The sequence below is a fragment of the Exophiala bonariae genome (assembly GCF_035927105.1).
Source record: "Exophiala bonariae strain CCFEE 5792 chromosome Unknown scaffold_9, whole genome shotgun sequence".
Taxonomy (NCBI): Eukaryota; Fungi; Ascomycota; class Eurotiomycetes; order Chaetothyriales; family Herpotrichiellaceae; genus Exophiala; species Exophiala bonariae.
This window is the reverse complement of record NW_027042484.1, coordinates 702,615-727,082: the sequence shown is the minus strand read 5'-3', so window position 1 is coordinate 727,082 and position 24,468 is coordinate 702,615. Positions and strand designations below refer to the sequence as shown.

At 48.2% G+C, this 24,468-nt stretch overlaps 11 protein-coding genes across 11 annotated transcripts; 4 read left to right on the top strand and 7 right to left on the bottom strand.

Annotated features, from left to right (window-relative positions):
• Window positions 1-400: 400 nt before the first annotated feature.
• On the top strand, window positions 401-3,250 carry LTR84_013083 (uncharacterized protein; the record flags this gene model as incomplete). The annotated part of the gene is made up of 5 exons (XM_064856588.1): window positions 401-440; window positions 500-558; window positions 618-2,841; window positions 2,902-3,010; window positions 3,061-3,250. 5 exons carry the CDS (start codon window positions 401-403, stop codon window positions 3,248-3,250), a joined length of 2,622 nt encoding a protein of 873 aa, XP_064707764.1.
• Window positions 3,251-5,116: 1,866 nt separating this feature from the next.
• On the top strand, window positions 5,117-6,781 carry LTR84_013082 (uncharacterized protein; the record flags this gene model as incomplete). Its single annotated transcript, XM_064856587.1, has 1 exon — window positions 5,117-6,781. One exon carries the CDS (start codon window positions 5,117-5,119, stop codon window positions 6,779-6,781), a length of 1,665 nt encoding a protein of 554 aa, XP_064707763.1.
• An 826-nt stretch (window positions 6,782-7,607) lies between these two features.
• On the bottom strand, window positions 7,608-8,697 carry LTR84_013081 (uncharacterized protein; the record flags this gene model as incomplete). Its single annotated transcript, XM_064856586.1, has 4 exons — window positions 7,608-7,642; window positions 7,703-8,302; window positions 8,415-8,565; window positions 8,635-8,697. The coding sequence occupies 4 exons, from the start codon at window positions 8,695-8,697 to the stop codon at window positions 7,608-7,610; spliced, it is 849 nt and encodes a 282-aa protein (XP_064707762.1).
• A 364-nt stretch (window positions 8,698-9,061) lies between these two features.
• On the top strand, window positions 9,062-10,090 carry LTR84_013080 (uncharacterized protein; the record flags this gene model as incomplete). The annotated part of the gene is made up of 2 exons (XM_064856585.1): window positions 9,062-9,417; window positions 9,466-10,090. The coding sequence occupies 2 exons, from the start codon at window positions 9,062-9,064 to the stop codon at window positions 10,088-10,090; spliced, it is 981 nt and encodes a 326-aa protein (XP_064707761.1).
• Window positions 10,091-10,737: 647 nt separating this feature from the next.
• On the top strand, window positions 10,738-12,701 carry LTR84_013079 (uncharacterized protein; the record flags this gene model as incomplete). Its single annotated transcript, XM_064856584.1, has 3 exons — window positions 10,738-11,025; window positions 11,081-12,158; window positions 12,217-12,701. The coding sequence occupies 3 exons, from the start codon at window positions 10,738-10,740 to the stop codon at window positions 12,699-12,701; spliced, it is 1,851 nt and encodes a 616-aa protein (XP_064707760.1).
• Window positions 12,702-12,884: 183 nt separating this feature from the next.
• Window positions 12,885-14,088, bottom strand: LTR84_013078 (uncharacterized protein; the record flags this gene model as incomplete). Its single annotated transcript, XM_064856583.1, has 3 exons — window positions 12,885-13,485; window positions 13,535-13,675; window positions 13,733-14,088. The coding sequence occupies 3 exons, from the start codon at window positions 14,086-14,088 to the stop codon at window positions 12,885-12,887; spliced, it is 1,098 nt and encodes a 365-aa protein (XP_064707759.1).
• A 517-nt stretch (window positions 14,089-14,605) lies between these two features.
• LTR84_013077 (uncharacterized protein) lies at window positions 14,606-17,106 on the bottom strand (the record flags this gene model as incomplete). Its single annotated transcript, XM_064856582.1, has 9 exons — window positions 14,606-15,155; window positions 15,212-15,681; window positions 15,745-15,933; window positions 15,987-16,001; window positions 16,046-16,311; window positions 16,365-16,583; window positions 16,637-16,652; window positions 16,709-17,032; window positions 17,086-17,106. 9 exons carry the CDS (start codon window positions 17,104-17,106, stop codon window positions 14,606-14,608), a joined length of 2,070 nt encoding a protein of 689 aa, XP_064707758.1.
• A 659-nt stretch (window positions 17,107-17,765) lies between these two features.
• On the bottom strand, window positions 17,766-19,238 carry LTR84_013076 (uncharacterized protein; the record flags this gene model as incomplete). Its single annotated transcript, XM_064856581.1, has 1 exon — window positions 17,766-19,238. The coding sequence occupies one exon, from the start codon at window positions 19,236-19,238 to the stop codon at window positions 17,766-17,768; it is 1,473 nt and encodes a 490-aa protein (XP_064707757.1).
• A 540-nt stretch (window positions 19,239-19,778) lies between these two features.
• Window positions 19,779-20,225, bottom strand: LTR84_013075 (uncharacterized protein; the record flags this gene model as incomplete). Its single annotated transcript, XM_064856580.1, has 2 exons — window positions 19,779-20,066; window positions 20,121-20,225. The coding sequence occupies 2 exons, from the start codon at window positions 20,223-20,225 to the stop codon at window positions 19,779-19,781; spliced, it is 393 nt and encodes a 130-aa protein (XP_064707756.1).
• A 388-nt stretch (window positions 20,226-20,613) lies between these two features.
• LTR84_013074 (uncharacterized protein) lies at window positions 20,614-21,979 on the bottom strand (the record flags this gene model as incomplete). Its single annotated transcript, XM_064856579.1, has 3 exons — window positions 20,614-21,028; window positions 21,087-21,886; window positions 21,944-21,979. The coding sequence occupies 3 exons, from the start codon at window positions 21,977-21,979 to the stop codon at window positions 20,614-20,616; spliced, it is 1,251 nt and encodes a 416-aa protein (XP_064707755.1).
• Window positions 21,980-22,460: 481 nt separating this feature from the next.
• On the bottom strand, window positions 22,461-23,405 carry LTR84_013073 (uncharacterized protein; the record flags this gene model as incomplete). The annotated part of the gene is made up of 1 exon (XM_064856578.1): window positions 22,461-23,405. One exon carries the CDS (start codon window positions 23,403-23,405, stop codon window positions 22,461-22,463), a length of 945 nt encoding a protein of 314 aa, XP_064707754.1.
• Window positions 23,406-24,468: the final 1,063 nt, after the last annotated feature.

Here is a 24,468-nt window from a genome sequence, read left to right as displayed (position 1 = left end):
CTTCCCTACTAAACACCACACCAAATGTCAAGTGCAGTCTGCAGCCTTCACTCTGCAACCCACAGCCGCTTGACTGCCTCGCCTGCACCGTGACTGTATCGCACACACTGCACTGCACTGTCCTGAACTGGTACTGCACAACAACTCACGGCTCTTATTTCTTCCCACTTCAACTTATTTCTCTCTGCCTCTTCGTCTTCTTCATATCAAACAACCCATCTCGTTTCTCCCAGACAATCTGTCGTCCGATCACCCGCATCGGTCTTCCTTTCCTTGATTTCAGACCCGTGTAACTCTATTTTCCCGTTCTCCCACAATCCCATCCCGCGCAGCCTATCTTGGATTTCTTTGTTTTGACCACCCTCTCGACTCCTGACCGCTGGTCAAGCGCAACGCAATCATGGATGTCAAATCTGTCCTAGAGAACACTTTCTCACCAGGTGAAATTCATCATTGCCACCCGCTTCCTCCTCTTCGCTTCTTCTAATCTCTTTCCTAGATGCGTCCATTCGCGGAAGTGCCGAAGAACAACTGAGACAAGCCCGCGAGGGTAACTTCGTACGTCCACTGAACACTCCCTTCCTCAAAGCCGGACGAGACTAACTCTCCTGTTTCAGTCTGACTATCTCTCCATTCTTTCTCACGAACTCGCCAACGATCAAGCCAGTGCCTCCATTCGGCAAGCTGCTGGCCTTGCCCTCAAAAATTCCTTCACCTACCGTGACATCACCCGATTACGAGAGGTCCAGGCTCGATGGCTACAAGGCGTCGATCCTTCGATCAAGAGACAGGTCAAAGACCTCGCAGTCAAAACTCTCAACTCGACCCCTCAAGCCGCCAACTCTGCCGCACAATTGGTCGCTACCATCGCTGCCATTGAACTCCCACGCAATGAGTGGCCTGAACTGCTCCCCGCTCTCGTCCACAACGTCGGTTCTGGTGAAGACAAACTCAAACAGTCCAGTTTGACCACCATCGGTTTCATCTGCGAATCTGAAGATGTTGAACTTCGCGAGTCTCTTGTTGGCTACTCCAATGCCATCCTGACCGCCGTGGTCCAGGGCGCAAGACGAGAGGAGACAAATCAAGATGTCCGACTCTCCGCTCTGTCTGCCTTGTCCGATGCCACTGAATTTATTAGAAGTAACTTCGAGAACGAGGGTGAGAGAAATTATATCATGCAAGTCGTCTGTGAGGCCACACAGTCCGAGGACACGAGGGTTCAAGCCGCAGCCTTTGGTTGTCTGAATCGCATAATGGGTATCTATTACGACAAGATGAGATTCTACATGGAAAAGGCCTTGTTTGGCTTGACCATTGCAGGCATGAAGAGTGATGAAGAAGATGTTGCAAAATTGGCCATTGAATTTTGGTGCACTGTCTGCGAAGAGGAAATCAGCATTGAGGACGACAACCAACAAGCACAGCAAGAGGGCTCCACCGAGCTGCGACCTTACTTCCATTTCGCCCGTGTCGCCGCGCGAGAAGTGGTTCCGGTTCTCCTGCAACTGATGACCAAGGTGTCAGAAGATGACGCCGAGGACGAGTACAACACCGCTCGTGCAGCCTATCAATGTCTTCAGCTCTACGCTCAGACCATTGGTAACGACATGGTTCCTGCGGTACTCCAGTTTGTTGAAACCAACCTGCGCAGCGATGACTGGACCAAGCGAGACGCAGCCGTCTCTTCTTTTGGTGCCATCATGGATGGCCCAGATATCAAAACCTTGGATCCTCTTGTCAAGCAAGCACTTCCCGTCTTGATCGGAATGATGCAAGATCCTGTCGCCCCAGTTCAGGATTCAGCCGCCTTCGCCCTCAGCAGAATTTGCGATTACTGCTCAGACTGCATTGATCCTTCAACCCATCTTCAGCCTTTGATGTCGGCACTGTTCAATGGCTTGATGAGCAACCCCAAGATTGCCTCTTCCTGCTGCTTGGCTCTTCTCAACCTCACCGAACGCTTTGTTGGAGAAGAAGGTGGTGCGAGCAACCAATTGACTCCACACTTCCAAGATAGCATCACTTCACTTCTCACAGTCACGGAGAAAGAAGGCGCGAACAATCAACTACGAACTGCGGCATACGAAGTTCTCGGCGGATTTGTCACAAACGCTGCTCACGACAGTCTACAGGTTGTGGCTGAGCTATCAAACGTGATCATCCAGCGTTTGGAATCAACCATTCCCATGCAGAAGCAGATCGTCAGCATCGATGACAAGATCACTTTGGAGGAATTGCAAGTCAGTCTTAGTAGCGTGCTGTTAGCTATCGTCCAGAGATTGGAACAGAACATTGCTCCTCAAGCAGATCGAGTCATGCAGGTCTGCCTGGAAATCCTCACTGTCACCGCCAACACCAGTGTTCCAGAGGTCATCTTCCAGATTGTCAGTGGCTTAGCCAATGCCTTGGCCGGGGATTTCCTGAAGTACATGGACTCGTTTGTGCCCTTCCTTTACAACGCTTTGGGTAACCAAGATGTTCCTGATATGTGCTCGCTGGCTATTGGTCTTGTCAGTGACATTGTCCGTGCACTGGAGGACAAGTCTCAACCTTACTGTGATGCTTTCATGAACTATCTGCTCAACAATCTACGATCAGACAAGTTGACAAATCAATTGAAACCCCCGATCCTGGAGACCTTCGGCGACGTCGCTACAAGCATTGGCGTTCACTTCGAGAAATACGCCGAGGTGGTGGCTCAAGTTCTCCGACAGGCAAGCACCGTATCGGTGGCCAATGATGTCTCCTTTGATATGCTTGATTACATCGTCTCCCTACGTTCTGGAATTGCGGATGCCTGGTCTGGAATGATATTGGCTTTCAAGGGAACTGACAAAGGTATGTGATCTCGCACAGCTGACTCTTTATAGACTGCATATACTAATCGATCTCTTCTAGTCTCAATCTTGCAGGCATCCATCCAGCCAATCCTCGAGTTTTTGGAGACAGTGTCGCGCGACATGAACCACAATGAAGGTCTTCTTCGAGCTTGTATGGGTATCATTGCGTAAGTATCTTGATTGGGTATTTTGTTGAACAAGTTGCTAACAGAAACAGTGATCTTAGTGAATCTTTCCCCAATGGAGCATTAGCAAACTATTATCAGCAAGACTGGATCACCAAACTCATCAAGGAAACCCGCACTACGCGCGATTTCTCCCCTCGCACCATCACTGCCGCACGTTGGGCTAGAGAACAAGTCAAGCGACAGACACAGCATCAAGGTAATATCATGAATTCATCATGAACTTGATGTTACAAGTATCTCTAGTCCCAATATGGGTTTCCCCATCCCTGGCACCATCACCGCCTTCCCAATTCACCCTTGCCCTTACCAGCCCAAAACAGCCCAACCATAATTTCAGTCCCCTATCAAGGCGCTGATCATCGTTTTGTGAAGGTCACTTCTCATCTCAAGCCGATACCATAGCTGTATATAGCGATGATGATGACAGAGACCCACACCACGATGAGAATGGTCACATGGATAAGCGTCGAGACATCTCCATTTCTACCAACGACTTTCCGACAGCCCGCCTCCTGGAGTCAAGTCCTTGCCCATTTAGACACACCACGTGGTCTGACAATATCGACGGACAACCGCGACCTCGCAGCAGAACTCTAAGCAGTGTTCGTCGCTTGTTTCATTGAAGAGAGCTCCATCTATGATCAGTGGGGAATACCCTTCTTCGCCTGCAAACACGAAGAGCCGCTCAGATGCGATTTTGTTGATACGATACCAGTCCCTCAGCCTCATCACCAAGACCCAGGCTGTTAGTCTGTTTTCACAACGGAGGTGTTGTCAAATGGCTTTTCGAATGCCGCAACAATATTTCCAGTGTCGACGCACAAGGACTACGCACAGAGGACTTTGCCCTGTACACAAAGCACTTGATACCCCATTCCCCTACACGATACCCTATTCCCTTCACCGAACCCCAGACTGGAGATGTCAGAAAGCAGGTCAGACTCGCCACACAAATTCCAGCAGGTGTGAACGACAAACGTACCCAATTGCTCATCGATCTGAGGAAGATGGATGTTTTGGTCACAGGAATCTTCATTTGGCAAGAACCTGAATCCTTTCACAACAACCCCAGCCTCCCCATGTTTTAGCAGAATACCAATATCGCCAAGGCAGAACCACTCACCCCTACATTTCCCCCAACCAGATTTCATAGAGAAAGACGCGCAGCCGCAGACGAGGAGACATTCATGTATGCCCCAAACTTTTGTACTAGAGAGATGAGATCCATACCGAAGTAGAAGAATTGAAGAAAGATGAAACATTGATTATCCAAAAACGTGCTTGTTGAGTTCTTACTCTTCAACTTGTGATTTGTGGCAGTGACATCCACCATCCTGGTCGCAATAAAAACCCCCCAGAAATGATGATGATGAATGATGAGGGAGAGCCCCACTAGTCCATTTTGGTGCTAGCATGGACAGCTAGTCAATTATAGACGTAGTCTATGGGTTTAGCGTCCCTCTTGGAAGTTCGCTCCAAGATCAGTGTCCTTCATCAATGAGTACACCATGGCCAACCTCGTCTCAATAATCACCCCGCATTGCAATGCTCAGTTGATGAGTGCAGCCTACTTGAAAGGGTCGAATCTGCTGCTCCATAGCTTAGCAGAAACCGTTTAAAATAGCCTCAATTCTCTTGATGTATAGGAAGGTGAGCTTACTGACTTACACGGTGGCAACGTTTCGGAGCCAGATAGGTAGGTCTCCTTCAGTCCATCTTCACCTCATACAAGTAGATCATGGACATGAATGGTGATTGATACAATATCCGGTACGAAAGAGGTTTCCGAGCGCCGAGAATGGTTCTTACTCATCGGGTTTCGGGCCGCGAGGCGCTGTACGGAGTCGGACAGCAATTACTTAGAAGACTAAGCATACTGTAATATCTCAGGTGGTCAAATATGCGAGTCATAAACTCTCCAGGTATAAGCAGACATCTGCTCTCCGGTCTTGATCCGCTATTCGTCTTGGATGTCTGAATTGCTATTCACCAGTTTACCGGGTTCTTGATTGACGGGAGAGATCTGGATATGATTGATTGCTCGTGCTGCTGGTCAAAAACACCCAATTGAGAGGGCACGATACAATGGTTCACAAATCGACGTTTCGAGATATCGAGATCCCAGAATGCAACATTCTCTCATACCTCTTTCCCAAAGACAAAACACCCTCGACGAGGCCTCTGTGGATAGATGCAAGATCTCCCGAGAAGAGTCTCTCGCCTGCCAGCCTACTGTTATGGGTTCAGAGATGTGCACTCGGACTCGACCGTCTGGGCATACCAACTAACGAGGCAATTATGGTGTTCACGCCCAATCATATTTTCGTGCCGGTGGTGTATCTCGCAGCCGCGGGTTCAAAGAGATACTATACTGGCGCAAACCCGACTTATACGGTCGACGAGCTTGCATTCCAGATATCGACTGTGAAACCGGCGGTTGTGCTCATTCATCCTAGTCTATTCAAGACGGGACATGCAGCGCTGAAGAAAACCAACTTGAGTCATCGCACTCAAGTGTTTCTGTTTGACGATAGTGATTGTGCAGAAGAAGAAGGTGTTCGAGATTGGAAGACTTTCCTTGCTTCCAAGCAAGACGCCGCCTCTTGGAGATGGGATGATCTTGGTCATGATGCCAGAACTCAAATAGCGACGATCAACTTCTCCAGCGGCACGACTGGCCTCCCTAAAGGTGTCTGCATCAGCCATCACAACATCGTGTCTAACACGTCTCAGACCATCAACGTCAAGTATTCACAAAAGAGAGACGAGAGGAACCATTCAGCCGAGAAATGGCTCGCATTCCTCCCTTTGTACCACGCTTTCTCACAACTATTCACCATTAACATCGCATGCCGCCTCGGCGTGACCGTGTACATCATGCAGAAATTCTCCTTGCTGGACTTTCTCTACAATATCCAACGCTATCAAATCACCACGATCCAGGCTGTCCCACCAATCATGAATATGCTAGCGAAGCGACCGGAGACAGCGCGCTACGACATCAGCAACGTGCGCAATATTATGGTCGGCGCGGCTCCGTTGTCCATCCAACTCGGGAACGAACTTACTACTCGATTCGACTTCTGCATCGCGCGCGGCTGGGGCATGACGGAGACGACGTGTGTGGGGATTCTAATGCCCGACGACATGAGTAACTGCGATGGCACGTCTGGGTATCTGCTACCCAATACCGAAGCGAAACTTGTAGACGAGGATGGATGCGAGGTGGCCGATGCGCCTGGAGAGCTCTGGATCCGTGGTCCGCAGACGATGCTCGGGTATTGGAACAACAACAGCGCGACTCGCGAGACCGTCACGTCCGACGGATGGGTCAAGACCGGCGACATCGTGACGGTCAAAAACAACATGTTCTGGGTCGTCGACCGCAAGAAAGAACTCATCAAGGTCAATGGCCTGCAAGTCGCACCTGCGGAGCTTGAAGCTCTGCTGCTACACCACGAACAGATCGCCGATGCGGCGGTTGTGGGTCTCGTGACCGCTGATGGAGATGAATTTCCGCGTGCTTATGTCGTGCCGCGTCCGGGGCTGAAGCCCGAGGAGCAGCTGACGGAACAGGATGTACAGAGCTATGTGGCGCGGAACGTCGCGAAGCATAAGCGGTTGACGGGCGGGGTGAGGTTTGAGACAGTGATTCCAACGCTGCCGAGTGGGAAGATCATGAGGAGTGTGGTGAGGCAGTGGGCGAAGCAGGATGCAAAGGCGTTCGGGCCCAGGAGGTCACTGCTTTGAGCGTTGGTTCTGATTCAGTAATCACAATGATACATTATAGGAGATCATGTTTTGTAGGTAGGCACTTAGTATCTATGCAGAGACCACTGTACAGTCCGAGAGGCATGGAAGAAATACACACTGGATTTACCTGGAGCTCACACTCAGGGCTTCAAGACAGAGGATTTACATCTAACCATGTTCTCCTTGCAGGTTCCGTATCTCTCTGCTTCACATGACAAGGCTATTGCGCGTCGAGGTCGACTACTCCTCCTGGAAGGTACCTAGCCACAAACGCTCCAACACGTGAAGGCCTCCCAAACCTAGGGACGCTGTTCTGCCTCTAGCACTCTTTCCTCGGCCATTTGTCACCAAACAAACACTTATCCTAAGAGCAAGTTTATGTCTCCTTCGATGTACGATGTTGAATGATCCTAAGTGCATAAGTCTCCATCGTCTCGGTCAGCATTCGCCATTGCTTTCTCATTGCCCTTACCAATCCCAAACATTGCGCCTTCTAAACTGACGTGCGAAATCCGAGCTTTTGAATTTCCGAAGTCCGAAATATTGCCAAGCATTGCTGACCCTGGGACTTCGGATTTCGTGCTCGGGTGTGGGGAACACCCCTGCTCCAAGGCTGCATCCCCTGAGTTTAGCGAAAGTCGAATTTCTCGGAACGCTGTGGTCTTGCTACTTGACCAACGCACAATAGGGTACTTGGCTTTGTGCCATGCTATTCGATGGGATTCTATGCTAACTAGGGCCTGTGCATCATATCGACCTATATACCACTAGTCTATTGCCAACTGCAACCACTCCACAGGCTGAACACTCCTGGCTGGTCTTCCTACAACTTTGGCGTCAACTTCCGCTTCGATTTCTCTGTGGTTTATGTTAGTGCAATCACCAGCAAATCTCCATCGTAAGTTGGGAAGTACTCACCTGCCAGCAATTGACTCTTTCTCACGAATCGCTCCGCCGGAGCCCCGTCAACGAATCTCTCCGCCACGGCATCCGCCGCCTCATACAGCGCCAACAGCCTGCCGGGCCTCAGCTCGGCACTCAGCAGCCGCTTCGCCTCCAACATGGACACCCCATCATTCTCCTCCAGCATCTCGTCCAAAAACTCGACGACACGAGCATGAAACCCCTCGTGCGCAAACACCCGATTCACCATCCCCCATTGCACGAGCTCCTCGACGCCGACCTTCCGCCCAAGCATCAGGATCTCGTTCGCGCGATGCACGCCAATGCTCTGCGGGAAGCTGGTCGCGGATCCGAATTCCGGAACCAGGCCGAGCGCCGAGAACGGGCATTGTAAGTACGTGGTGGCCGACGCGAGGACGATGTCCGATACCCCTTGGAACCAGGCTGCGCCGCCGCCGACGGCGGGGCCGTTCATCGCTAGGACGAGGACTTTGCGATGTTTGATCAGGGAATGTACGAGTTGTGTTGAGGGGGAAATGCGATTCAGGATGGAGAGCTTCTTGAGCGCGTTCGAGGATGTGGTGCTTGAGCCGGGTTGGCTCCCTGAAGCCTCAGCTTTTGGAATGTTTGTTAGTGTTTGTTGCTAAATCAGATTGCTAGGTTTGTGTCTTGGGGTGGGGACGAAATGCCGGGCTTCTCCCGGGGACTTTGGTAGGGTTTCACTTACCTTTGACATCAGCACCGGACGAGAAGAAGCGTCCCGACCCAGTAATGACGGTGAAAATGGTGTCGGCATGATTGTCGAGGACGCGAAGTGCGTGGATTGTATCGACAATTAGATTTCCGCCGAAAGAGTTGAGAGTCTTTGGACGATTGAACTGCGAAATAGATCAGTCAGTGGGATTATATTAAAAATGTGACCCTGTCTGTCAGTAGTGGTTATCTACCTTGATGATTCCGATCTTTCCTTTGACTTCGAAGACGATATCCGAGTATGAATACTCGGCCATGTTGGGGGCTATGCACTTTGTAATGGCCAAAGGGATATTGTTATTCTTTAAGAGACACAAGCGCCTAAGTCCAATGGTTTGGAAAATGATAAATAGTGTAGTCGGCTTGGTGTTCGCTTTATTTTGGTGACAATTAGCTAGTACCAATGGTCTCGGACTGCAGCGGAGGACATGGTCCTTGGAGATCCAGCTTGCCGCAGATGATACCGAGATCAGCCATCGGAATACCTGAAAACAAACCTTAACATCTATACACCTTACAACGCATACAAAACCATCCGCGCTTTCTTTCTGGTCCGCTTGCCCATAATTTAAGCGTTCACGTTTTTATTTGTATTCAAGATATCCATCAATCATCAACAGCATGCCTCGTGCACCACCTCCTAGCTTAGTGATCCCAGAATCCTACGCCTCTCTCCCATTGCGCCAGATTACGGTATCTAATGTTCCATACTCATCGTCGACGGTGACACCAGTTCTTGTCATCACTTTGAATAGACCCGAGAAGCTCAATGCATTCACCGATATCATGCGAGAAGACCTGGAACAGGTCTATGAGCTTGTCGATATCGATCCGAGAGTCAAAGCCGTAGTTTTGACAGGTGCAGGAAAGAGCTTTTGCGCTGGAGCAGACCTGGAGATCGGATTTCCTGGTGTACGAGATGCGAACGGCATCGTGAGAAGACCAAAGGTAGAGCGCGACGTGGATCATCGGGATGGGTAAATCTAGCACTATCGACAATGGAGAATTGAGCTGACAAGGCACAGCGGTGGAAGGGCAACTCTGGCTATTCATCATTGTTCAAAGCCCACTATTGTGGCCTTACAAGGTTCAGCTGTTGGTGTTGGCATCACCTTGACACTTCCAGCCTGCATACGTGTGGCATACGCAAAAGCAAAAATAGGGTTCGTCTTCAGTCAGAGAGGTGTGGTCATGGAGGCATGCTCCAGCTATTTTCTACCACGCTTAGTGGGATACTCGAGAGCAATGCATCTCGCTACTACTGGAGGTGTCTACCAAGCCGACCACAGGCTATTCGAACCACTCTTCTCGGAATTATGCTCAACCCCCGAAGCTACTCTAGCACGAGCGCTCGAGATTGCGGATCGTTTGGCAAAGAATACATCAGTCGTCTCGACGAAGATAATGAGGGAGCTCCTATACAGAGGTCCTGATAGCGTGGAGGAAGCTCATCTTCTCGATTCACAGATGATCTACGGACTCTACGGGCGGAAAGACAACCTTGAAGGCGTTGCGAGCTTTCTACAGAAGCGACCCGTGAACTTTGAGGGTAAAATGCCTCAGGATGCGCCTGATGGTTACCCCTGGTGGAAGCAGGTTGACATCGGCGACAAGCCACTTGAGTATAATTATGAGAAATCGAAGCTGTAGATCGATTGTGGAATTCAGCATACATTGCTATCGTCAGTACATTTGCAGGGTCGCTGTTAAAGACCGATAGACGTTGTTCAGCCTGGCTACTTACATAAAGCTCTTGGGAATGTTAATCTTTTGGCGAAGTGGAAACTTTGCTCCGGGAGTTACGCGCCTCTTCCTATGTTCAACAGGTTATGAGTGACCAGCTGCAATACGAAGACTCTCCGTGTCCTTCCACAGCTACAACGCTTTTCCAAACCCATAGGCTACAGTTCATCGTTGGCTGAGTCACATAATGAGGCTCGGAAAGGCTATGTACGAACTCCTTCAATGATTTTGTGGGCTTTCAGTATTCCGACTCCATAGGAGTGCTCGGGTTTCGGAAACGTGCCACAAGCACCGGTGGCTATCGTTCCACGCAGAGCGATCAGACCACTATAGTCTAAAATAGCGCGCAGCTACCTTTCATGCATATCTAAAGTTCGGTGGTCAGGCACAAGATGCTTCACTGGGCAAGCCCGGGTGGTAGTCATCGGTCTCGTCAGTGAGAACAAAAGGAACTGCATATAACCATCTGCTGGCTGTTGAAATTACTCAGTAATGAGATTAGATTGTAAACGAAACCTCTGGCTGTAATTATCCACCATAACTCACTTGAAATCATGCATCTCAACGACAGTAGCTCGGCCACTTTGGATGATGCGACCACGCAACTGGATATAGTGCAACCCGCAATACCTGCACAAATGTCGGACCGACCTATAGAAGCTAAAATCTCACACGAAAATGATTGGTACAATCAAGATTTCGAAGGCTTTAGAGTATCTGAACACCCTTTATACACAAAGCGTCACCTTAGGATTGTTTGCGTGGGAGCGGGCGCTACTGGTCTTCAAATTGCGTACAAAGCTGAACGAATACTTCAGAATGTCGATTTGCAGATTTACGAGGTAAGAGCTTCAGTTTACTCAATTGAAACTACGCCTAAATTCCGTTGACTTCTAGAAAAATAACGACATCGGTGGCACTTGGCTCGAGAATAGATATCCCGGGTGTACTTGTGACATTCCATCACATGCATATCAATTTACCTGGGCAAGAAACTCAAACTGGTCCCAATTTTACTCGTCTTCTCAGGAGATTTGGCAGTACTTCAAGGACATTGCAACCAAATTCAACCTCGAGAAATACATCCAGTTCAAGACAGTTGTTAAATCGGCTGTCTGGCATGAGGCCCGCGGTCAGTACGAACTGAAGATACGCAATGCAGATGGAGCCCAAGTCGTGGACTGGTGTGATGTCCTAATCAGCGGCTCTGGCATTTTAAATTCGTGGAAGTACCCTGATATCCCGGGCCTTGACACTTTCAAAGGCAAACTTATGCATAGTGCCAAATGGGATGAGTCTTATGATCTTACTGGCAAGAAGGTCGCTGTCATTGGAGGCGGTTCGTCTGCTGTCCAGCTGATCCCCTCCATCCAACCCAAAGTCAAGCACCTAAAGGCATTTCTCCGATCTCCAGTATGGATTACCACTGGGTTCGGCGCCAAATATGCTGCGAAGGACGGCACAAATTTCCAATACTCAGAAGAACAAAAGAAACAATTCGAGGAAGACTCTGAGAGCTACAATCAATACTGCCGTGATGTCGAGGGGGAGCTCAACAAGAGATTCTCCTTGATGCATACTCAAGACAAGGACCAGCTGGACTCACGATCTTCCACGATGGCGATGATGACGGAACAATTGAACGGAGATCCCACGTTGACCAAGCGGATGATTCCCGAATTCGCCCTGGGCTGTCGTCGTATGACACCCGGAAGTGGATACTTACAGTCCTTAACGAAAGAAAACGTCGAGACCATCCACAAATCGGTGATCAGACTGACAGAGACCGGGATCGTTGACGAGTCTGGTACTGAGCATGAGGTCGATGTTGTTATCTGTGCCACAGGTTTCGATACTTCCTTCACACCTCATTTTGACCTGACTGGTCGCGATGGTGCAAATATCAAAAAGCAATTTGGTGACTTCCCCGTGGGATATCTAGGGGTTACAGTCGAGAACTTTCCTAACTTCTTTCGTAAGCCTTGAGAGAACGTCTTATAGTGCACGGGAATGATCACTGACGCATGAAACAGTTCTCATTGGGCCCAATGGCCCAACAAGTCACGGCTCACTCCTACAGGTATTAGAGTGGTACACCCGTTACGCATTTCAGGTTATCGAAAAATTCCAAACTGAAGGAATCAAAACATTTGAGCCCAAGAAGAGTGTGATCAAAGATCACTATAATTATACCCACGAGTTCATGAAGCGAATGGTATGGTCCTCAGGTAAGCGAACTCGCATGTTGATAATAGCAGTTTATATTGACAAGAATGTACACCCAGCCTGTAGATCTTGGTTCAAGAATGGCAAAGTCCATGGTCCTGTCACAGCTATCTATCCGGGTAGCCGGCTACATTTCTTTGAATTGCTGAAACAGGTGAGGTGGGAGGATTATGAGCTTACTTACCTTTCGAAGAACAGATTTCAGTTCCTCGGGAACGGGTATACCCACTGTGAGATTGGCGACGACACTGATTCAGTCTGGTATCTTGATGATCCATTCAACAGGGTCTGAATCTGCTTCATTGGTGTTACTTGTACTACAGGGTAGAATGAGGCGGCTAGAATTCTAGATCTTAGTGATTGGAACCACAGCATGAGATAGAAGGAATCACCGTGTAAACTACGTGTCACTTATCGTAACTCATGGTACCTTGCATCCTAAATTCCTGTGCTCTCTGTTCCTTGTCTGATTTCCTCACAATCCATTCTTACTATCAAATTCATCAACAACGGCGCACAAATCTTCAAGGAAATTCCACATAGTTTTCGGCCGCCAGCCTTTCGCTTTCCAGTCATTAGCCGATGATGGGAAGAACTCTACCACATGGGAAAGACTCGGATCATGAGCATAAATGAACCAAACATTCTCCTGAGCATCTGCCATCTGTGCCCTAGCCCGTGTCCGATTTGCGTCTTCTTCATTCACGACCTGTGCTGGTGCTGGAGTGAACAGTGGCTTTTCTGTTGAGCCAGTCTTTGACAGTACTAGTTTCTCGAACAAATCACCAGAATGTGATTTGTGGACGCCGAAGGATGATTGTTTGAGATTACTCGGGATATGTAGATGTGGAGAGGGTCTTATCTGTCCACTATGGTGGCAGAGGTCACCACCCATGAAGATGAAGGTATCCGGATTGGTAGTTGTGCGTGCCAGGCCGCCCAGGTGCCCTATCGCATGTCCAGGAGTATCCAGAAGATAGAAAGATCCATCTCCGAAGAAGTCATGGGCTGGGAAGTCACCAACCTTCGTGTATCGAGCGGATTCGTTGAAATCTACTTCGATGACATTCCTTTCCCTGCACTCCGTCAGACATAGCAAAACATGAAGACTTGGGAAGCACGAACAGGAAGTCGCTCTCCCTGACCGGTGCATCTGATTTACTAGGATAGCCAGGGTAAAATGCTTGACGAAACCCGGGACCGACTATCAGATCCGTGCCTGCGGGAAACCGTGAGGGGTCTCCTATATGATCCCAGTGCCAATGACTGTGGACGAAATAGGTCAATATGTGAAAACGAATCCTCTCTCAGTGAATCACGAACCTCCAAATAGCACTTTTAATCCGTGCGGCAGCAAATTGGTGCTCCTCGAGAACATCGATCACCTCTTTTGGTGTTTGGATGTCCCAGTCCAGGAACCGTTCATCTTCTGCCACTACAGGAGCAAGTTCCAATCGATTTTTAGGCATGCCTAAGTCAAAGATGGCATTGTGCCCTGAAGGGTGTTCAATGAGGAATGACCACGATGGTATTGTCGGCATGAACTCGAATTTTTTGAACGCTGGCTGCATCAGAAAGGCAGCGGGTAGTTTGCCTATACGAGACCCCGTGTCGATGATGCTGACCCTGACTATGACATTTCCTGCCGGTATGGGAAACTCGGAGACATTGTTCGTCATGTTGGTGTTTGTTGTCTCTGGTGTGAAGTCACAACTTGAAAGAATGGTTTACTCAACTACGGCGGTGAGAATCATGGAGGCCAATTGGTACCCAGGTAAATTGCGCCCGGAATGACTCTCGGACTAGTGCTGGCATTTATTGACGATTTGAACCGATATTAACGGTTCGGAATACCGAGGTGAATCATGACAGCAAGCTGTTCGGTCGGAGACTCTCAACATGGAGGTCATGGAAAGACTACTCCAGGGAAGTAATGAGTAGCATTCAAGCTAGTGAATAATCACCGTGAAATCGTTACAGACGGAATTATTGCAATTATTCACCAACCTCATCACCCAAGATGCTGTTCCAAGCAAAATCGTGTGTCCCCAATAAAATATTCAGAATCGCATACACCAATCATGCATTATAGCCATCTTAGGGACATTGAGGGCTACCAATAAGATAGGTATAGTATTATGTCCAAAGGTTAGGGCAATTGATGCAAAATCGACAGCTTGGCTATATCCAATACTATCATTGCCAGCCAAATTCAGTCCCATATAAGGAGCTACAAGTGCCGTCCAAAAGATTACCAAAGAAGTCGACGACCTCGTTGTCCGTAAAGCTTGTGCCATCTCCCCGATAACCAACTTGCTCTGCCGACAGAGATTGCTGGTCCAACTGAATATTTCCATTCATTCCATATAGAGCCTCTCCAAAGACATTTTGCGCCTGGAAAGACACTTCTGGACTGACTGAAATACCCGAACCTGATATCGTTTGCAGCTCTACTCCTGCACCCATACCTACCTCATCCTCTGATATGGGAAGTGTCTCAACTTCCATCGCGGATGCTGTCGCTGCCGCCAGAGGTAGCTTTTGCACGAATTCCTGGGCAACCGACACCAATTTTGGGAAGATGGAGAACGGGAATTCTTGCTTTGTGGCGTACTCCAGGCGACGAAAATAACCGGCAGCGACATCCAAGAATGTCAGGTTGTCTCTTGTTTCGGCATGCTTCGGATTGTCGATGACCAAATGAAATAGGCTAAGGAATGCAGACAAGGGGATGACAGTCAAGAGTCTGTGCAATGTTAGATCCTGTTGTGCAGTGGGAGATAGTGAGATTTAGAAACGCACAGGGAAGGCGCATACGGCTCCACCTCAATGTGACCTGTCAACTCAATCACTCGACGAGCAGAGTTCATGAATTCCTGACGAGTGTCCAACAGTGATCTACCAGAACTTAGCTCAACCACCTGCAGAGTTAGTCGACATAGCACCATGACAAAGTTGTGATACACCAGATGGGTGCGTAGAGCCGCCATCACAGAAGTCGAACTTGAGAAATGAGCTCTGGCGAACCGCTCTCCCGGACGGAAGTTCATTGGCAGGGACTGCCTCCACGCCTCCAGTTCTCCTCTCGTGGTTACTAGATCTTGCTGATATTCGTCATTCAACTTCATGGTAGCGCTGACCGAAAATAGTGCACTTTGGGCTTTTGAAACCAATCGGCCAAGCCGAACAGAGGACAAGAACCAGTTGAACTCTGCAAAGATTGCTTCGGGAATGTGTGGAATGTGGCAGCCAATATCATCGTCAGGAATACTCTGATCATGCCGTAAGATGTCAGAGATCAGATTGCGAGTGTCACAAAGTTTTCAATCACTTACAGAAGTCCGCCCTTGACAGAAACACGACAGCTTCTCCAGAGAGTAAACTACCCAGAATGTACGTTGATGGGCTCCAGCTGTCAAAGTACTGGAGCCTTTGTTGAGTCGAACAAATTGGGCCATCCTTGCTGCTTCCGATAGTAGTGTTTCTGCGATTTGACCGCCGCAATGGGTCATGGAGAAGACAAACTTTGGCAAAGGCTTTAGTGGTTGGTCTTTCGGGCATGTTCGAGGCTTCTTACCATTGCTAGTAGCGCCTGTCCTTGTCAGTATGTTTGGCGGCAATATGTGAATGATATACCTGGACACTCTCCAGACATGGCCGGGAGCCTAGTAATTCGTCCAAGCGATCAAGCGCTGTCTGAAAAAGCGCCCACGCCTTTCCGATCCCGGGTTCGAATGCACCTTGGCCACAATACTGGCTACCAGTTGCCTGAATAGCGTGGTATAGGACATAGAATGGTGTATCTTGCTCGAGTAGATCCTGGTTTCCGTGTTCCAGAATTTGCTGTTCGAAATCCTTCCTTACCAAGAATGGGAAAAGGGGGTGTACGTGATCGAAATAACCTATGGAAAGTTTTAGCACGGGGGTTTTTCCAGAATAGTAGGAATTGACTTACAGCGAACATGTTCGGCTCGCTGTTCAGAAGACAATGTCACTTTTTGCGACTTCTTCTTGAATGTCACTTTAGGATAAGATTTGTTTGCTTTTCTATTCAAACGCTTGTTGATTGAGTCTGAGAACGATTCGATCAACTCGCCGAATCGAGCATTGCGTAACTTTTCCGAGATTGAGCGAATGTCGCTGTCTGAGAAAAGGGAAAGACTAGAGCTCGAGACTGGTTCTCTGTCAGATTCAGTCTTTGTGAAGGTAGAAGCTTTCATCACTTACCGTTCTGCTTTTCAGACTGCTCAAGGTATCAGTACCACGCATTGAAAACATTGGGGCTGTCCTAAGGATTACCTTTGGGATCAGACTTGCATGGAATTCCTTGCCGTGTACGTCCTCGCACTCAAGCATCTCATCCATGTAAATTCTGCCGGAATAAGGTCGAGCAAGAGCAGGTGTTTTCGCAACTTCACTGATGCTATTGAGCCAAGCTGGTTGTTCATGAGATTGCTCGGGATTCTCAAGGCTGATTTGAATTTCCAATCCAGATGCAAGAGGAGCATTTGTAGGCAGGTTCTCGAGCAGCCATGCTGAACTGGGGATCTCACCAGATCCTTCTTCATCAGGCGCTCTTGTTCTTCGTTTATTTTGACTGAAGTGGCAAGACGTTCGGCGTTTCTAAGCCAGTTGCTTGAGCATCAATCTGTCTCTCCAACAAGCTGAGCACTCACCGAACAATTGCTACATGGCATTTGATTTGGGCGATGAGATCCTGGACATCATCAGAATTGCAATTGAGTGCGATTTGAACATTAGGCAGGGTCGACTAACCACCACATCGGACTTTCCGAAGTTTACAATTATCACAAGTCTTCGAAAGCTTAGTTTCTAGCATATCTTCGACTTCGTAGACTCTGTGGTAGGATACACGAGAGGTCAGGATCTTGGGGTTGCAATGAGTAGTCAGCTCGTTAACTAGTTACTTGCGTTGGCCGCGGGGCATGTGCCCTTAAGTATGGACAGACCCGGCATGATGACATCCTCGCTTGTTCCACAACCCCGCAGTTAATACTAGTGGGATGTGATAGAGATCCCCAGTCAATCGTAATCGAGTCACTAAGGAGGCAAAAACAATGAGCTAGATTTCATTAATGAAGTTGATTTATAGGCACTACTACATTCTTTTTACTCTACAGGAACATCATCCACAACTCTGTATGACTGTCACGCGTGGCAGGGCTATTCATAGCGTTTTAATTTCTCAGTCTAACTGATTCGCTCTAAACCATCTCTCACTCATTGGGAAGGACTGAGTACTTCGGCCATAAAGACAGGAATAGATACCAGAATATCATTCGAAGCTGATTCCATGGATTTTGCAAGGATGGAGCCATTTGCTTTACATCTGCAGTCAAAGAGTGTATCGAAAGTTCTCCGCGCCCTCCAAAATCTTGCCTTCTTCCTCAGCCTTCTTGTTCTCTTTATGGAAATAATGGACGAGAAAAGATGTAACAAGCAAGCAGATAGACAGACTTGTGAATGATGCATATAGTCCAGGTCGGTATTTGGGATAGTCTTGTTGTCGAAAGTAGACCGAGCCCGCAATGCCACCTATTCCGCCCCAGACAGTTTGAAGCGGCACTGCCAATTGTCGTTTAGTTGTACCGACCACATTGTTTGCGAGGAAAGTGTAGACCGAGGGAATGGCACACTGAGATCCAATAATCGAAAAGTAGATGCCGGTCATCTTCGCCCCAGTATTTGGTCCCCAGCCAATAAGGCCGAAACCCACCATGGTAAGAAGGCCATGGCCGATGATGAATGGGCTGCGCATACGAACCCGATCTGCGAGAAACCCAGTAGCGATATTTGCGATACAAGCAGCGATATATGGCGGGGTCACAAGGATTTGGCTCATCGCGGTGTTGTATCCCAAAGACTTGAGAATAGTTGGTGTGAAGAAGCTCATCGTGTAGGCTGCAGAAGTCATGAAGAACAGCAGACTAGCCAGTAGCCAAACTTTCCAGTCTCTAAAAGCTGTGATTGCCTTAGATATCGTCATCTTTTCTTCGAGAATCTCCGCTCGATCCTCTGCGAGCAATCTCCTCAGTCGAGCCAATTCATCAGGTTTCAACCACTTTGCTTTCTCGGGGAATTCGCAAACTAGAAACCATACAGGGAATGCAAGACCCACGGTGATCAATCCTGGGACAAGATAGATCCATCGCCAGCCCTCGAGTCCTGCATTACCGTCCAATGTGCTTAGTCCGTATGACAGGATGCCGGAGAACGCTGCGAAGAGTTGACCCATCGCAAACCAGAACGCAAGGCGCCTTTGTGTTTCGTATCTCGTGTACCACGAAGACACGAGATAGATACAGACCGGCTGAAGATTTGGATTAGTAAAGACCAAGAAGGCTATAGTTTTACTAACTTGAAAGCTGCCTTCAAAGAGGCCAAGGAGAACTCTGACCGCCACTAGTTGTGAGAATGTCTTCACAAAGGCATGACACATAGCCACCGTACCCCAGCAAAACACCATACCGAAGAAGAAGCCTTTGACGCTTATTTGTCGAAGTATCAGATTGGTTGGAATTTCAATGAGGATGTAAAGAGGAAAGAGGACTAGTAGGGCAACGGAGTATCTGTTCCCCACAAGATCGAGGTCCGTACCCATCCCGGCGACCCTGGCGGTAGCGATGATATTCCTGTCGATGAGAGAGAATGTAAAGAGGATGATAAGAATGGGGATGAGTCGCAGATCAATCTTTCGACGCAGGCGCTTTTCTAAGAGCGCCTCCGTTTCGTCAACTTCAATGGCTTCGACATGTTTGATGTCTGAAGCTGCAACGATGCTTTCGCTTGCATCTTTGGTCAGGTTCATTGTAGTGGATGTCATACCTGCTGTAAATGCTGGAGAGAATGTACGATGCAGAAGATGACCACTGAGAATGAGCCAGGATCTTCATGCGAATATTAACCCCAGAGATCAAGCGACCCCACGGGGTTGAGTTCCACTGTCTGGGGTGGCAAAATCCGAAATCCGAGGTCCGAAATTCGGTGCTCCGGATCTTCTTTGGTGGTACGACTTGATGAGATCTGTTTGCTAGTGCTTAGAGACCGAATTTCCGAGCGAGACTTTATGAAGATTGCTAGATACCAGCTCAGCGCTCTCAAGGATACCTAGTGCTAGGATGAGCGTGGCATTCAATTCGTGTGGGGAATGGCAATCACAGCAACTATTGGTGGCGGCGAAGCATGTGGCATTGATTTTATTGATGATCACTAGATGGGCCGGCCATATCGCGATCAAGGTCTACAGACTGTGTCTTTAATGTAACAGCTTGGACTAGATCTGTTTTGTACGTACTTCTTCACAGCTACTACCAGCCATAGTTGAATTTGTGCAATATAGGACCCGAAACTACTTCTCTCCCAGTAGTTCGCTGGCGACCAAAAAGGCATCTCTCCCCGCAGCCATACCAGTGTAAAGCATGCAATGGCGTATCGCCTCGGCAGTATCCTCCTTCGAGAGCCCGTTACGTTCGGTTGATAGTAGATTGATCCGTAATTCATGTTCACGATTCGTTGCTATGAACAATGCAATGTTTAACAAATTTCGCTCCCTGAAAGTGAGACCAGGTCTGGCATAGCTTGACAGCGTATGCTCGAACGTGTACTCTCTCAGAGTCTCGGAGAAGATGTCACTTCTCTACATTTGGGACATTAGCAAGGACCTTATTCAATCTGAGGGTGTAATGCTCACGCCTAGTTGGTATGGTTTGCCCAGGAACTCCACCACCATCTTCTCACCTAGAAGATACTTTTCCGACCGCTCGGAAGTATCCTTGTTTGTATTTGTTCCAGCCATGATGGGGAGCAGTATTCAGTTTGCTGTTAATTTGGATAGCTGAGAGAATATGACAGAGTGAATACGAATGATGCTAAACTGCTGAGCTTGAGGTTCTGTAATAATCTCAATTTTCGTCAAATTCCCAAAAGTTGTTGAAAGTTAGCAATCGTGCTTGGGGCAAAATTCAGGGATTTATAGTACAAATAAACCAGGATGATCCCGCTGGAAAACTGTTGCTGGGTGCTGTAAGTTGAATGATCTATTTTGAGCGTTATTATGCATGTCCGATCGGGGTTCCGGGTCACAATATCTATGTTTCGGACATCGACTCTGTTCAAGGTTGACTCTCCCTTCAACGAAGCGTCACATCACAATACTGGGTGCCATTGTGACTGCTGCTTTCACGTTACTTGGAAATTACTTCTAGAATACTCTCCGCGTTATAGTTGTAGATCCATGCCGGCCCTCCACCATTGTACTCGTACAATTTGAACATCGCCCAGATGGTCCACTCTTTGAACACCTGCATAATGCCGGAACTTCTCTTCCTTATATTTCCGGCTCGAATAGTATAGTCCAAAATCTGCCTGATACGATGCATTCGATGTGTCTCCCATAGCTGGAGGCTCCCAATTAACCCAGATGCTGTCGAATCAGGCAGATTCAGCCTAGCCAGCACATAGGCAAGCGTTTCAGCATCCTCAAAAGCGGATGCAGCCCCTTGTCCACCAGCGGGAGGAATAGCGTGGGCAGCATCTCCAATCAGCATGATTCTGCCAGACTTGGAAGCCCAATGCTTGAGGTCTGGCACTTTTGCAAAACTGGATAGGTGTGATTAGCACGATTCTTTGAGGTCTTGGAGGGTAATTGAACACTTACGGCCAAGTTCTGAAGTCTTCCAGATGGGTCGCCTTCACCAAATCTCCAACAAACTTTGGCCATGACTTATCCTCGATCACTTCGTTGATAATATCAACAATTGCTCCTTTATCCTTCTCCAGGAGCGCCCAATTCTCTGGTCCTCGGTCCGGAAGGTCAGTCGTGATAAAGTAGCCGATTTCTCCGCCGTCGTAGCTATTGGGAAGGATCGAAAATGTTCCATTCTTGCCAACAAACATGCATGGTAGTTGTATTCCGTCCATAGACCCACCCAGTTTGACTTTCTGAGTGTGACCAAGTGCGACCAGGAGCCCGCTATACTTGGAGAAGCTTCCCGGATAAAGAAATTGTCTCGTCAAGGAGTGAATGCCGTCTGCGCCAACCAGGTATTCTGTGCGCACTATTTCGCCATCGGCGAACTTTAGCACGATCTCCTCGCCCTCCTCGGAAATCCCTACACATTTCTTGTCAAGATAAACGGGGATGCCTTGTAGTCTGGCTTCTGCGAGAAGTTCTCGGCGTACTATATCTCGATTGATGCGGAGACAATGGTAATGGAATTTGTTCAGACCACCCCAGGCGTGTGCACCCAGATATTTTCCGGTCACACTGATCATCCTCACAAAGTCGTAATTCCAGCCTTGCTTCCTAATCCTACCATATACGCCAACGTGGTCGAGGACTCGTAGTGCGTTTGGTGAGAGGGCAATATCACCCCCTTTGCGGAAGTTCTCGTCTCGAAGTTCGTATACGACACACGGAACATCTTGCTTTCGCAGAAAAAGTGCTAGTGTTAGTCCCTGGAGAGTCAGTGTTAGCAATTGTCGACAAAAAGATGATCTTGTAGTTCTTCTCACCCCAAGACCACCGCCCAGAATAGTTATTGGCTTCATGATTACAATATGTGTCATTGGAGTCCGCCACCTAGAGCATCAATATGAGAGCAGTCGAGGCTGTAAATATGTATCGCAAGCAGATTGACAGACGTATTTGCGTGCTTGGCTCAAATATGCAACATGCTTATTTTCCGAGTTAGAACTGTCTCGTAGTTGCTACATGTCTTACAGTTTCGGTAGTCCGATGAGCTTTATTTATGCTAGGCCTGTGAGATCGCCGAGCTCGGCATTGAGACAGTATCCAACACAGACGGCATCATGGGAAATTTCATACCTCGCTTAGCATAACAGAAAATGTACGTCATAGATGTAACAATGAAGATACATCCTAATTTTTAAACAGTTATCATGGTTTATGTCCTGCAACATCCAGATTGACCAGTTCCGAAGAGGGCCCGCGAAGCCTTAGATTGATCAGTATAGCTATCTGTAATGCTTCCTAATTATAACTTCTCCTTATTGTTATTGATGACTGACTCTACGAGAGTTTGAAGGGATGTGCTGTCAAAAACTCTTCGAAAGTCGAGAGTTTATCCCGTGCATTCGCAACGGCCCAAGCCACTGCTTCTTCGCCGCCTGGGCCGAAATACCCATGGTCCTCTATGTAGCTGAAATAATCGATGAAGATGGGAGCCGCTGGCGGAGGAAGGCTCTTAGCAAAATCTTCATTAGACTCCTGCTTGTAGACGACCTTTTTTCCAGTGTGTTTCGACAATATTGAAGCAATTTCGCTCCAGGAGTAAAATTTTGTTGCCGCGCAAATTTTCTTGCCTTCGAACTTCGCAGGATCGGCGAGAATGGCGCCTACAAACTTGCCACCATCTCCCACCGCGTCGATCAGGGGCATCTGCGTATGTGGAGACATGTTGCGGCTTAAAGTCCAAGTATCTGCTTGGTTGGGATCCCGTTGCGGAGCAAGAAATGTTTGAGACTCGAAGTTTTCCATGAATGATCCTGGGCAGTAGAACGAGCTCTTGATCGAAAGACCTCGAATGTACTGCTCCCCTTTTGCCTTGGCATCAAAAGGAGTAACACCTCTGTATTTGCCTCCAGAAATGTCGGTGACGGAAGGCAAGGTACTGAAGATGATGTATTCGATACCGCTCTCGACAGCCACATCCGCAATCGTTTTGATCACGTTGAGTTCGTCCTCAACAGCTCTTTCACCACCTGCGGGTGTGGTCATAGCGAAGAGTGTGTGAACACCGCTGAAAACCTTTTCGAGAGATTCTCGGTGTTTAACATCGCCCTGAACAACATCGACGTTCTTCTCCCTGAGTGATTTCGCCTTCGCTGAGTCAGTCGTGCGGGTGACAGCACGAACTTTGTATTCTTTGGAGAGCCCTGGATCATTTATAACATATTCCACGACTGCAGAGCCTTGCTGGCCTGTGGCACCCAGGACTGCGAGAAGTTTGGTCATTTTGCGCGTTAAAATGTTAAAGTTTTCGGGCGATTTGAAGCAGGTTTTACTTTCAGGTGAGGCGATTGTGCTTCGTGCGAGTAACCCAAGGCCTCGTGTGGGTGAAAAAGAAGTTCTGAAGTTGTCAGTATGGACATGAAGGCCTGTCTCCGCTCAATTTAAGAACATCTTGTTTTCATACTTAGTATCATCCAGATGTGGTCCTCGTGCATAACATCCCGGACGACAGCGGATGAAAGCCACTAGTACTTAGCACTGTATTGAGCATTAAGAAAGCAAGCAAGCAGTGTAGTGCGCACATTCCCGAGGGCATTTGCATTAGCAATTTATCTGCACTTTCAGTTCGGTAGTCGGCAGAGTGTTGTATCACACCTTCGGACGTCCGATTGTTGCTCTCTGCTCAGGAAAAGCCCCCTCCTCTCCCCCCCTCATTTGCAATCCCTCCAACCTTAGGCAAGCACTAACTATCCATAAATCTTCTATCAACGTGATAAACAGCTCAATCGATGCAAGGTAGTAAAACAAAATTCAGTTAAGCAGACGATGCAGCTACAGGTCGGGATCCGGTTCAAGTAGGTAGTACCCTTATCAAATCAAAATACTTAGTTCTGAATCAATATCCTACTAAGCGCCTAACATAAGTAACTAACAGTCAACCAGCATTTTATGTGGATATGTCATTGTTAGACTGCTGATTAAACGCTCTGATAACGATCCTGGTCTCAGGGATGCAGAATAGTGCAGCCCCCAGAGGCGTCGGCTACTCAGTAGCTAGAACTCCTATCTTCCTCGTAGTAGTCACAATGATGGAGAGCTAATAATTCACGGAATGCACTGGTCTTGATCAGTCATATAGTCTTCAATAGGACGAATACTAGTACTTGACAACTTCGCTCGGTTACGAGACTGCACGAAAGATAGTCGTGCTTAGAAGCACAACACTCTTGTACCCCATACATGTGAATCTCGGTCTGCGTAACACCTCTTAAGGCTCCAGGCGTTGGAAGTCTGTCAAGGACCCACCCCACACAGCATGATCTCTGGACCAAATCCAGTCATCCTC